The sequence below is a fragment of the Daldinia loculata genome (assembly GCF_022478755.1).
Source record: "Daldinia loculata strain CBS 113971 unplaced genomic scaffold F4817scaffold_77, whole genome shotgun sequence".
NCBI classification, from domain to species: Eukaryota; Fungi; Ascomycota; class Sordariomycetes; order Xylariales; family Hypoxylaceae; genus Daldinia; species Daldinia loculata.
In genome coordinates this window covers 38,994-52,233 of record NW_026054931.1, presented here as the reverse complement: position 1 = coordinate 52,233, position 13,240 = coordinate 38,994, and the positions used below count along the sequence as shown (strand labels likewise).

General features: G+C 47.5%; 3 protein-coding genes across 3 annotated transcripts; 2 read left to right on the top strand and 1 right to left on the bottom strand.

The window, feature by feature from the left end:
- The first annotated feature begins 1,345 nt into the window (after positions 1–1,345).
- F4817DRAFT_274513 (uncharacterized protein) lies at positions 1,346–2,559 on the top strand. Its single transcript, XM_049299478.1, has 2 exons — positions 1,346–1,826; positions 1,891–2,559. The coding sequence occupies exons 1-2, from the start codon at positions 1,469–1,471 to the stop codon at positions 2,472–2,474; spliced, it is 942 nt and encodes a 313-aa protein (XP_049154647.1). The 5' UTR covers positions 1,346–1,468; the 3' UTR covers positions 2,475–2,559.
- Positions 2,560–3,840: 1,281 nt separating this feature from the next.
- F4817DRAFT_351443 (uncharacterized protein) lies at positions 3,841–5,388 on the bottom strand. Its single transcript, XM_049305079.1, has 3 exons — positions 5,091–5,388; positions 4,826–4,893; positions 3,841–4,639 (listed from the first exon to the last, which is right to left on the bottom strand). The coding sequence occupies exons 1-3, from the start codon at positions 5,097–5,099 to the stop codon at positions 4,306–4,308; spliced, it is 411 nt and encodes a 136-aa protein (XP_049154646.1). The 5' UTR covers positions 5,100–5,388; the 3' UTR covers positions 3,841–4,305.
- Positions 5,389–7,428: 2,040 nt separating this feature from the next.
- F4817DRAFT_274357 (uncharacterized protein) lies at positions 7,429–11,761 on the top strand. The gene has a single exon (XM_049299476.1). The coding sequence runs from the start codon at positions 7,602–7,604 to the stop codon at positions 11,040–11,042; it is 3,441 nt and encodes a 1,146-aa protein (XP_049154645.1). The 5' UTR covers positions 7,429–7,601; the 3' UTR covers positions 11,043–11,761.
- Positions 11,762–13,240: the final 1,479 nt, after the last annotated feature.

Sequence of the window (13,240 nt, the reverse complement as noted above, 5' to 3'; positions counted from 1 at the left end):
TGGTTGTTGCCGGTGCCGGACTCAGACTATCACACCCCTTCTAGCGTAAAAACAACGAAAATTTTGCTAACTTTCCTAGCCTGGGAAACCTAGGCCGTCCCTTGTGGTGAAATTTCTAGAAGCCGTGGGCCGTGCTCACGTACGTCCGGTCATAGCTCTAGCTTCAAAAGGGTGGCGTGGCGTTCAGCTATATCCGTCCTCCCAGTCACATCTTCGTTAATCCCTATCGACCCGGTGAGATCCTCAGAATCTCCTAGGCTTACCATAAGGCTAAACGCAAATGCTGCAAGAGAATCACAATCCTTGGCTACAGCTCAACCGACTGCTCCCTTTCTATCCTGGAGATAGGACGTTAGGTTGTGTGTTGCAACTGATACTCTAGAGTCTAGGCACTGCCGAGGATACCCATTTGGTCTATATGTACAGGAGTCTCAGGTGCCAGAATCGGACCCGTGAGGACCAAGCTTCCCGATCTAGATATCTGTTGGACCCTTGTTCCCAACCTAAGGGGTTCCCTCTAGGCATAGGCAGGTGACAAGGTGTGGACGTCTATATGCGTTGTCCTACCACGCACTTTACATGCTCTATTAAGCAACACTGACGCGGCGGTTCTTGGATGAGGTCTAGGTTGCTTTTATGGTCGGATTGCCTATCTGGCTCCAAGACCACAAGAAATTTTACGAACTCGATTGGCCCGTCCCTTATTTCCTCTCCACCGTATTCTGTTAGCCATTGTTACCATATTTCGGTTTATGGCGGTCCCGAAGAGTGATTAAGAAGCTCGAATCGAAACCTGTCGAAGGCTGCCATCTACCATCCACCGTTAATATACTTGGCGGGTGGAAAGCCACAGTGCAGAAGCCGGCCGCCCCCAATCCAAAGAGAAGGGTTGCTCAAAGCGGCTTACTCGTTAGCTTCTCATGTTGGAGAGTCCCGTTGAAGGTAAGTATCCGCCGATAATCTCTTCAGCACAGATATATCTGAAGGGTTCGTAGCTACTTAAGCATATAACATATCCTCGGCCCGTCCAGATTCACGATAAGTATTATGTCTTGTCATTCCGCGTCCTCACACGAGGACTCTGAGATGGATGCGCCACAAGCTACCTACATGGGTAGACATCTAACACGGACAAGTTCCGCCCAAGAGGTAAGACTTATCAGCATCCAACCTAGCCCACACCTCCGCTTTCACCCCCTCCCCTACCTTCTCTACAATTAGCCCAGAGCAACTAGATCCTCCTCCCCCCCTCCCTGCCATACAACAGAGAACCCCATCTGAAAAATATAAGCTGAAAAGACCCGTCTCGACTCCTAACTTGAGACCGCAGGGAGCAAACGAAGCCGATCATGGCCTACTTGATCATCCCAACGAGAGAAGGAGGAATAGGCTCGGCTACCATCGATCAACGGTCGCATGTGGTAAGTGGTATCGCGCCAAGTAGTGGCCAGCTCAAGGGAAGGTTCGTATGAGTGTTAAAGTGCAATTCGGTATAGGACATTGCCGGAAAAGGAAGATCAGGTGTAAAAAGCCTGAGGTAAAAGATCTCCTAAACCGATGTGAGAGTTGCATCAATCTCAAAAAGGACTGCGTATATACTGCAGTAAATCCACAACCACAACCACATACGATGACACATCGGCCAAGAAGAGTTTCAATTGGATCTAACCCTGCGTCACCCACCACATCTCCCGCAACGGCAATAGGTCATATCGTGGAAGGGCAATCGAATCCGGCCTACCACCAGCTTACAGCAATACCATCGGTGCCAAATATAGGACAACACCCAGTAGAAACTGGTGAAGATGAGACTTATTCTGTTGGGAGTATGTGTAATATGAATCTTTCTTTGAGGCCCTACGGCTATAAGCCGTTTGCTAACAAGTAGAGAAGTTCCATCGACTACACCTAGCAGTCGGTCCTTTAGCTATGGGCAAGTGGCAAGTGGTTGGATGTCGACTGATGCGGATGCCGGCGCCGAGACGACGTCGGGGGCCACGAACACCCCTTGGACGAGTTTTCCCCACGGTGTGCCCGAGACTACGGGATTCTCCCAATATACCTCCCACGCAACGACTCCATCACTATCGACATGGCCGGCCAATTCACTCGGGATAAATAGAATGAATACCGATGACACATGGCATCCGTATCCATCGGGCGCGAGATCGATGTCATTCAACAGCCACCAATCCGAACAATTTGATTCTTCGTCGACAAGACCATACGATCGGGTGCAATCACCGATCGCGACCAACATCATGCCAGAAGCGAGCTTAGCCGCTCAGGGGTCTCTTTCAGCTGGTGCCACGCCGCATCTAGCATACGATGTATGGCAGCAGCAATACGAATACTCTAGACCCAACGAAGACTATGATGGATGGTATGAGAACCGTGACCATCCCGCCGGGGCACATGTCTCGTCTAGCGAAGACCCCTCTCAAATCGGAGGCGTCTACTACAGCCAACGATGACTAGAACTCGATCGGGGCATGGTGCGGAGTGTCAGACCACTCGCAATCTTTTGGCCGCGTATTTCCCACCGCAGCATTGCATTCTGCCGTCGTCTGGAATTGAGTTTCTCATATAACCTAAACCATTTAAAATTCCCTTTTGTGTGTTGGTGGACGAAATCGACAGTTCCTATTTTGAAATGTGAAGAATGCCTGGATAAAAGAGGAAAGGGACGGGAATATAAAGGAAAATATGCGAATCGGAAAGGGGCTGAGCAACGGGTCTCGCTCCGGTGCAAGGATACCTATGTGGCATATTCATAGCACGGTGGGATCGACAGATATACACCATGTGTGACCGAGTCAACGGTAATTAACCCTTTGACGGGGACTCATCGAAGAATTCATTCTACTGTCATATCGGCCTCAACTAACCAAGCAATATACACACCATCCTTGGATATACGTAAACGGCGGTTTAAAGCATTAATTGGCCGATAGAAAAGAAATTACCTACTAATGTTTCGTTGTCGACTTTCCGCACGGGTGAAGCGCAGCTGTTTTCGAAGGACATATTGGACTACCGGGCAAGCATATCGTTCTCTCGCTAACCCACGGAATTTGCTGGGACATGCCAATTGATGTAGGGATATGATACAAGAAGAACATATCTTCTGTTATGGGTAAAGGAATCTTTTATATGGGAAGCTGGAAGAACCAGAGGGAAGCGATTGGCTTTTCGCGTTTGAGCAGGACACGGAGGGTAGGCCATCACAATAAGGCCTCAGCCAACCCTTGCGCTGCCGGTAATGGGTACTCGGTAACCGATGCGGCTTCCCGTCCGGTTGTCCTTTGATAACTTCCGGCTCGGAGCATGTACTCAGTTCACTGGCGTGACTCGTAAGCTGCTTGTTACGGATCCTAGGGTCGGAGGAGGCGCCTAGGGCTGGGCGAAGGCTTTACCTTTTTACGGAATGCCAAAGAGCATGTCTCGCTCTAATATCTAACGTTGTTGTTATTTGTCGATTGCTCCCCTCTTCGTTAGCTACCTACCTACCTAGGTATATATAGTATGGCCTAGGCAACTGGAAAAATTCGCGAAGGGCGGATCTCGCAAAAACGGCTTTCGGATGGGGGGAGATGGGTATTTCTGAGGCTGGAGCGTTTTGTTTTCTTTGGGCTCTTGGTGATAAAAGTGCGAGTGTGTTATTTGGCTTCCTGGACCCTTACCTACTATATATATATGTACTCAATTGGGAGTATCAAAACTCTCAGTACCTAGATAACTGCTTGAAACATTCGCCGGGATTTTGCCTTGAATGTGAATATGTCAATTAGACGGATCGTCATGTCAAAACATACCAAATGGAACATTAATAGAGCATACTTCGCCTACAAACATCGCAAAAGATTATTATCCGACTGTATATACATTTATTACCACACAACTGGCATTGGCCCGGGATGTAAAGGCCATAACCAGTAACACAACCTGGATATGTCTGGGAGTTTGGCGAGATTACTCGTTACTCGTTACACAGCAATACAGCGCGAGCTCTCTTCGGCGTCATCGTGCCTATGATGTCTTAGATGCACAATAAATATCCCGTCTGGATGCTCCATTATTTTATATGCCGTGTGCTCTACCATAATAGTTGCGTAAGCTGACGTTACCTACACCATTGTACAACACCTCGGTCTAGCATACTCCCACCGAAAAGACCAAAGACCGGCGACTATCTACTTTAAGAGGCGTTACTAATCCTGGAAACGTATTGGAAATGATAGCCAGCAGATGATGCAGGGTTCCGTTTCGAGCTTTGAGACTTTGTAGGTTTCTAGTCATCATTCTTCACCCTTCCAGTTGCCAAGTTAGAACCATTAGACCAACATAAGCCCCGATACTTAGAAAGGTAAGGAGCAGGACGCTATTACCGCTGGTGCGGAACTTGTTTTTCACCTCGCCATCGTTAGCGGTCAAGGTAAAAAACTGCGTGTTACCCTGGTACCGACGATATACGGAGCATAGTAAGACTGCCGCACCATAAACGGCGAAGAGAGCGCCTATGGCGTAAAATTCCGAGGTGAAGATCTTGAGTATGATTAGAGCAAAGCTGAACTGCGAGAGAGCGGTCCGCATATAAGCCCCTTCAAAGGTCCTCTGAGCAGCTCGGATCTCTACCAGCCTGTGCGGAGCGAAGAATTGCGAGTTAGTTATGAGTTTCCGGCGTCTACAAAGTACACGTGAGGCTCATACCCGCAGTCGGGTTTTCTAATGTGAGTAGCTACATAATACTGAGACCTGCCGTATAAGGTATCTATGCGGGTAGAGTTGAGCCCCAACTCAAGGGATTTAGGAGTGTTTGACGTACTCTTGGGTTGTGAGAATGACCGAACGGGCGCGGTGCATTCGAAGATGAAGACGATCTTCTGGATTTGGCTAGAACATGGCAAGTCAATACCTAACTGGTTACGTACATGCAATGATATGATATATCAGGGTAATGATATATTAGGGGAAGCGTCGCGTGGGATTACATTGTTATTTTAGGGCGATGCTAGTAAGAATATCTTCCTGCATATTGGGAGACAGGCATGCATCTCTCTTAAGGTAGCAAGAGGAATGAGCCAACTTACCTGAAACATATTTCCTAGTATAACTTGGATTTATCTTTATTTTTATCTTAATAAACGCGCATTATGATATGGTGGTTATGTGACGTCGATGGTACATGAGAAGGGCACGTAAAAAGGTTAGGCGGTTGAGACTTGCCTAAGGATGGCGAATGGTGTTGTTGCGGGGGGAAGGGGGGAGGGTACTAGTGTACCTATGTAAGCCCCCCACCTCCATACATATTTCCACAAGAGGTACGGATTGGGACGGGAACTACGGGAAGCCATAGAACGAGCACGTGACTCTTTCCGGTTATTTGCTTGCTGCTTTTCGAATTTGGAACTTGTTGGATTTTAAACCAAAATCCTAACGGGTTTGATACGCAAATGATGCAACCTTTGCGGCACAGCGATACCCGCAAACTTAGCACGCAAGTTAAAGATGCAGAGATTAGTTCTCTATAAACGGCCGTGTTGCATCGCGGTTGCGCGGTTAAAAACATCAGATCCGGCGCTGTGCCGTTCTTCAACATTAACTGTTGGGGAGCAGACTTGCTTATTACTAACTTAGGTAACTTAACACCGACTTAATACCAGCATGGCAGCTTATTCCGTTTCCTTGGTTTCCTTATACACTTACGCGCTTGCATCGTTACATCTCTATCGTTTGACACAAACCACGTCCCAGATCCCGTACATACCTAGTACTATACTTCGAAGACTTTGGAATCTTGATGAACTCAGTCCCCACGTCCGTGATGCTCGCTTCTACATACACGTCGAAGACGGCTCCCTGGCAATGATTTTTGTGGTCACTTCTGCCTGACCCTGTTACACACTTTTCTACCTCTAGGTAGATATGCCAGCGCAGTCGTGGCTGTGCTATACCCTCTGCATTCTACACTCAATAGACCGCCATGGATTTCACGCTACTGCAGGCTATCGAGGCAGGGACATCAATTAATCATATTCAATTGACCATATACGCTGAAGGAACCCGAAGAAGTTCTTCCATTTCCTCCAAGCCCACTAAGACGGTATAATTGCGATAAGAACATGTCTGCTATACCACCAACCGTGGAAGTTCGCGTTTTAGCTAGCGGACCATATTTATATCGGCTCGTGCTACAGTAGCATTCACTAACCACTGTCTCTCCTAATGAGAGGATCGAGACAGCAGTTAGAGAATATCCGATTTTCCCCCCCAATCAGAATCCACGATACGGCTAGAGCAACAGGGGATAGCATCTTGATTCGGCTCCCGCATTCTAGACGTGTAGCACCTGTATACGTTTATCATCATGTCTACCAACCTAGAATCTCGAGGGAAATGGCCCGTCTTAGATCTCGGTATGGTTTAGTTGGTATGTTTTAGTTACTGCCACAAACTCCTCAGAGCACCGCCATATGTATGAATTGGTCACGGCAGTACGGGTCAGCAAATGTCATCATTTTGCAGTTTGACTTACAACAAGCCTCACCTGCATAGTACCCGCCTGTCATCTGAAGTGCCTTGCGATCTCGTTTGGTCGAGTGTACACACATCTATGCCATCTATATGCCATCTATGCAACATGGTGGGCTCACAAGTGGGGTGCCCTGGACTTATTCGGGGCTGAGAAGGAAGCGAAGAGTGCCTTACAACCCCTGCTCACTCAATAGGCAGAACGCCTCGACGGGCTGGCGATGACAAAGTGACGGACAGGGACCCAATCAAATGGCGCAAGATACTTTCGAAGGGGAGCCGCAGTAGTGCGCGAGCCCTATCATCAATGTATCGATTCGCGAGAAAATTGCCTTGTCTACCTCTTTGCCCATCGACATAGACAAGTGTACTGCCCATCTCAGGTCACCTCATCCTCCATCTTTCAACTTCTCTGCCCCTTTATCCGTATTCTGTCTCTAGTCTCCAGTCTACAGTTCCCCTCGTCCACTGAAATACTAAACTCTTAAGCCATCGATCACCAGTTTCTGTCATCTCCCCCTCTCCCCCCTGGCTCCCCTTGTACTTTGCACGGCCCCCTTGCAAATCCGTCGGCACAGGTTTCGATCAGATTGTCTTGGGCGGAGAAAAGAGGTCGCGCTAAGCTGGGGGTATTTCCATTTTGGCGCCGATTTCCGTTCAACTCCACTCACCTTAAGCGCCGCCGCCGCAGTATCGGCTTGCCGACTTAACATCCCTCCCAGCATTGTAACCAACGACTCTACTAGATCCTCTTCTAATTTCTAAATCAAGTCTTTTGATATTCAATCGAGAACTAGATCCGTCATCCTAGATATCATACCTTTTCTTTTCCGTATATCGTCAATTATCCCGTGAAATAGCTAAAGATAGTTGATCCTGAAGACATTCGTCGCATTGAGATCGCAAGGCTCTGGCTCAGCCATCTTCACAATTGTCGCGCCCGCTGCTTATAGTATAGGAGGAACATGGTTTCCCCTTGACGACGTCTATCAAGAGCTGCGCGGTTCCAGTATTATACGTTATCCTAATATATACTAACCTTGGATCGCCCACATATCCTAATCCCAGCTATGACCATGAGTGCGGGATACACAGTTTCGCCTGCGTCGCTCGACCTTCGCGATCACCTCAATGATCGCACACAGCAACCCCGCCGCGACGCTCACCATAGCTACAACTACAAATACAATCATAACCAGAAGTGCCCCGTCACGCCTGTTGAGTCTCATCTATTGTCGCCGTATTCCTCCCACGTTCATAGTAACTCCGCCTCCCCTATAGCTAATCTCAACACCCCCGCGGACACCGTCTCTACCGACTTCTACCAGCCGAGCGAGTTTAGTAGCGAATTTGATGACCCATTTCTTGGGGTTGACTTCAACGACACCCAGGATACATTGCCTCAATTCCTCGAAGGGTTCGACGGTATTCAGGAACCCATAGCCCATATACCCATCCAAAACTGTGTCACTAGAGATGCTATATATCCTCTGAGTCCTCATCAGACGCCTGCCGTACCATCGACAGCAACTTTCGGTGGTAGTATAGACGCCAGTGCTGGCTTGGCGAATTCCACTGAATCTCAGCATTTCGCAAATCAAGTTCAGCCCTTTACCAGCTCCATCGATTCGAATCAATCCGCGCCTCAGCTAACACCTGATACCAACGACGGTAGTTTCTCGAGTGATGATAGCCTTGCGCTAACTACGCTTGCTATGGCTACCCAAAGTCCCCGCGTTACCGTTTCCATGTGGAATCGGGATGCAGAAACTCCAATACAAGGTGTAGAGAGGTCCTTTATCGCGGGCGCCGAAAGCCCTCAGACTGTGCACGTTTCACAAAACTTGGCCGGAGATTTGGCTGGCGAAAATACCCAGGAGACCACAGTGTCACGAGATGCACAGGGTAACTGGTTACCACAGTCTGCCGGAGGATATCGAGGCCTTGCTCCAGGAAACCGTCCTTCCGAGGAGACCCCAAGTCCTAATCAGCAAGCCACCCAAAGGGAACGCGCAGAGAAGAATAAAGAGGTTTTCGAATGGGTCTCCCGATCGGCTGGTAACCCGAGCGACGTCCCGGATAGTCTGGAAAGGCTTGCTGGCGGACGGGGTTCGGGAGATGATAATATACCTTCCACCGAAATTCCTCTAGGAGATACAACTGAGAACAAGTACATTCATAATCAGACGTATTTTAATGTCGACGGACCTGGTGGGCCTATTACGCACACTGATATTGATATGATGCGACAGTTCCCTACCTGGGGGGATGCGCCGACAATTCATGCTATTCAATCCGGCACCCAGTATCAGCCTGCAACATCGCAAGCTGCTATCGAAAGGTTTAACCGGCAATGCCAGGATACCGACTCAATTGTCTCGAGAGCAGCCACCTGGGGGACACGCCGGCGAAGCCTACCTAGCATCGTGGACATGGAGGAAATTCTCAGCGGAAATTTCTTCAAGAAACTGTCCATTAGTGGACACAGTCGTCGGCCAAGTTTCATGAAGAGAATTCCCAGCCTTGTACGGAAACCTAGCACCAGCCAGTTATTGAAGCGTAAAGGAAGCAATGCTAGTGAAGTGCCACCAGAGGATGTTGGAGAACGTGAACGTCGAGAGTCTAAAGATACGTTGGCGCCGCCGCCGCGTACCTCTAGTTGGGGGATTACTAAGAAGCAGCCTCCTAGTTTAAATACCGCATTGTTCGGAATGGCTACAGGAGCCGCTTCAATCGGGACAGCTCACGTTCGGAGCGGTTCAATTAGTGCATCGGTGACTTCGCCGAAGAGTTCATTTGGAGCTCTCAGTATACCCTCCGTCAAAAATACTCTCAGGAGGCCGAGGAGTAAGACGGAGCTTCCGAAGAGTTCTAACCCGGAATACTTCTCACACCCAAATCTCGTGGAGATGTTGAAAAAGCAAGGTGGTCCACCAGTTGCTGCACTAGCGGGGACGCGGTCGACAATAGAACAGGATGACGACGACGATGAAGATGAAGATGATGAAGGGTTTGACGACGCGGACATAAAGACCGAGTCGAACAAATCGAAACACATCGAACCAACTTTCGCGGGTTTCCGAGAACATGTATTTGATCAAAATCCTGGTCTTCCGAGGGAGAATGGATGGCTAGCCGACCGTATTGCGCATCAGATGGTTATACGCTATAAGCAACTTCAGACCGCTAAAATCAAGCATCTAAATCAGGTTCGACAGCAAAAGTGTCATAGTGGAACACAATGCATTGATCTTGGTGGGTCAGCTGTTCCCTTAGATGGCAGAGGCAACGAGCGAGGTCTTGACCCCCTATCGGCTCGACCAGATTCTTCCGACGGCGACACCACGCCACTCGAAGGCGGTATTAGCTCGGAAAGTTTCCCGCAAGGTATCCCTATGCCTCCGACTTCGTCCCTCCCAGCAGAGTTTGAGTGCCAACTGTGTTTCACGAGTAAAAAGTTCCAGAAACCTTCTGACTGGACCAAGCACGTCCACGAGGATGTTCAACCGTTCACATGCACCTGGGAGAAATGCCCCAATCCTAAGATGTTCAAAAGAAAAGCAGACTGGGTCCGTCATGAAAATGAAGGTCATCGTCATCTCGAGTGGTGGACATGCGACGTTGACGACTGCCGACACATCTGCTACAGACGTGACAATTTCTTACAGCATCTCGTTCGTGAGCATAAGTTCGCAGAGCCAAAAATCAAGACGAAAGCTGCCATCAAGAAGGCCGGTGGTGGTGACCGCACGTGGTCGAGAGTAGAGTCGTGCCATGTTGACACGTCAGATAAGCCATCTAACGAGCCTTGTCGGTTCTGTCGAAAGACATTCCCGACTTGGAAAAAACTTACGGTTCACTTAGCAAAACATATGGAGCACCTCAGCCTTCCCGTCTTAGAAGTCGTCGCCAGGAAAGAACTGGACGCAGATACAATCATCAGCCCCGTACAGGACCAGCCGCGCCCTAGTTTTCCAATACCCCCAGTAAAACAGGAACCTCCAAGCTTTAGTCCAGAGAGCGGCAACACGCCGGTTTCCGTTCCAATGCTAACAGGGCCGGCGGGGTATTCCCAAGACGACTTCAATTATAACGTAGTCCGGATGCCCGTACAAAACCCCCTACAAAGTGACTACTACAACCCACACTCGATAGCACGGTCGTATAACGAAATGACGCCCAATCCGGGGCCTAGTATGATGATGCCCAATTATAACAACCCTCAACCACCCCAACCTCCGTACCATACGGTACCCGTCACCACAATATCGTCATACGACCAGCCTCCAAGTGCCTACGTGAATTTACAATCTCAGCAAGAAGGTTTAGAACCATTTCCTCAGTTCGACCTTAACCCTCTAGGAATCCAAGAGCCTGCCGGGTCTTTATGCTATAGCAACCTTGCAGCTGGTAATATCCAACCGGCCGAGCAGTATTCCAACCACGGAGGCTCCGTTTCGCCTTATCACCACTCACCTCATCAAGGCCAAAACAACTTTTACAACTCGTGAATGATGAATCCATCCCTGTTTTGTAATATACTTCACAATGCCTCCTTATAGCGGATACCCCCAAGCTGGAGTTTGTAAGATGCCCTAAGATGATCTTGGGTGTATTACGAAAAATTCCATGCGAAACTTACGACGTTATACGGCGTTATTTGGGCAATACTTATGTATTTTCATCTTCTGGCTGAAGTCTAGTCGCCCAAATGGCTACTAGACTATCTTTTCTAGATTATCACTCATCCTACGTTATATCTTATATTTGTGGAACACGCATAGTTGGACGAAAGTTGTCCTTGTTTTATTTGGGCTGCGTCTAGTGCTAGAAAAGATTTACGGATGTCGTTCAGTACGATATGATATGATGGATGGATGGATGGACTATTGATGAACCTTTTAAGATATATGACAGCGGAATTGCACACAAATGTCTGACCTGATGAGAAGCGCTTTTCTTTTCTTTCGTGTCATTGGGGTCGGGTGGTTTGGCGTGTTTTCTTCTATATTTTCAATAGACGTTTCATTCACAATTCAGATACCTCGATTCATACCTTTGAATATGGGTTTGCTCAAGATTTTGGTATGTCAAAAACTTTTGCGAAGGCTGGAGGCCTCTGTACATTATCTAGACAGGCGGGTCTCATATGTTACGAGCCATTCTTATTATCAATTTCATAGCTTACCCACCAGCCGCAACCTACTTTATCTAAATACGTAATCCGTACTCAGAGTATTCATTCGTGAAAGATACGATTCTCCCTTGCGTCTCAAATATATGAGAACTTTGCTAGCTTCAGGAGGTCTGTCTTTTCGAGTTACGACGACTCAGAAATAATAGTAACATTAATTTCAATATGTCGACTGATATTATGTTTCCATCCTGAAAACTTAAGCTTAAACATGACAGTGATTAAACTTGAATCTGTCTGATTTAGGACCCACGTTGGTTCCTGTGGGGGATTGCAGTTATTATATGTATTCACTACTCCTGTAATAGCGCCTCTAGCGGTCCGGCTAACTAGTGTAGCTAGCCTTAATCTAGTAGTTTAATAACTGCGCCGTTTCATAAGACGCCTCTTGCAGTGAGCAGGTTGTAAAAGGATCAGATACATATTAAAGGAATAATGACTCGAATATATGAAGGCGTTGCTCTAAGAATATATATAAAGTGGTAGGCTGTTGGATTCTTTTGACGCTCCCTTCGGACATGATCGTGCGACACGGTGTTGGTGTTGAAGACATTGCATAATAACATTAAATTATGTTCTCAATAGGTATCCATGTCCCTCCCATATGGCCAGGTCCAGGATAGACGGTTCGTCGTCATACTAGGTTAGGTATGTATTAAATCGCAAGGGTTCAATAATAAGATGAGCCTATACGTATATCAAGATCCCGGAGTGAGTTAATTCTAAAATTAAAGAAAGGAAACATAATTGTAGATCATTCTCGTGTTGGACTCAACTTATACGGAATACATAACCCCGAGACGAAGATGAAGAAAAGAATAAAAACTTGGAAAGAGTATTTTCCCCTTTCTTTATGCGTATTGCACTATTTGCACTACGTACGTAAGACATCGTATTTTGAGCACTATGTAATAGAATAACTCCCTGTTTTGAACGTGGCTTGGAATTCTGGAAGCCGAAGTTGAAAACCCCCCTGCGCTGACAACCTCCCCCTGGTGGCGGTTCATTCTCACAAGCAATTCTCTGGCCAATGACTTTAATTTCCTCCCTTGGCTTTTCCTTTTTTGACCAACCAAATTCTTCGTCTCAATCTCAAACTGGAATTACTTTGTTCTTGGTCGAGTAAATGAGCCCCTCTATAATCATGCCTAGGTACCTAGCACTACCTACATATGTACCTACCTACCTACATATGTACCTACTTACATATGTACGTATTACTTACTTTATTAATGTTCTGCATACAAACTAATGCACAAATATCTCTTGCTTCCTTTTGATAACCACTATATACTAGATACATGCTTTTTATACAGACACCTAACTAAATGTATGTTTGCGTAGTCGACGGACCGCCACGTCGGCCTGGTTGCTAGATTACGACAGTCGTTTGAGAGAGCGCAGCGCTACTCATTTACCAATTTCTTCTCGCCATGTTTCGAAATTCCAAGATGGCTGAACATCAAGCTCCTAAATCCGGCTTAGTCGGCCGTGGAGCTTGCTGGGCATCCAATA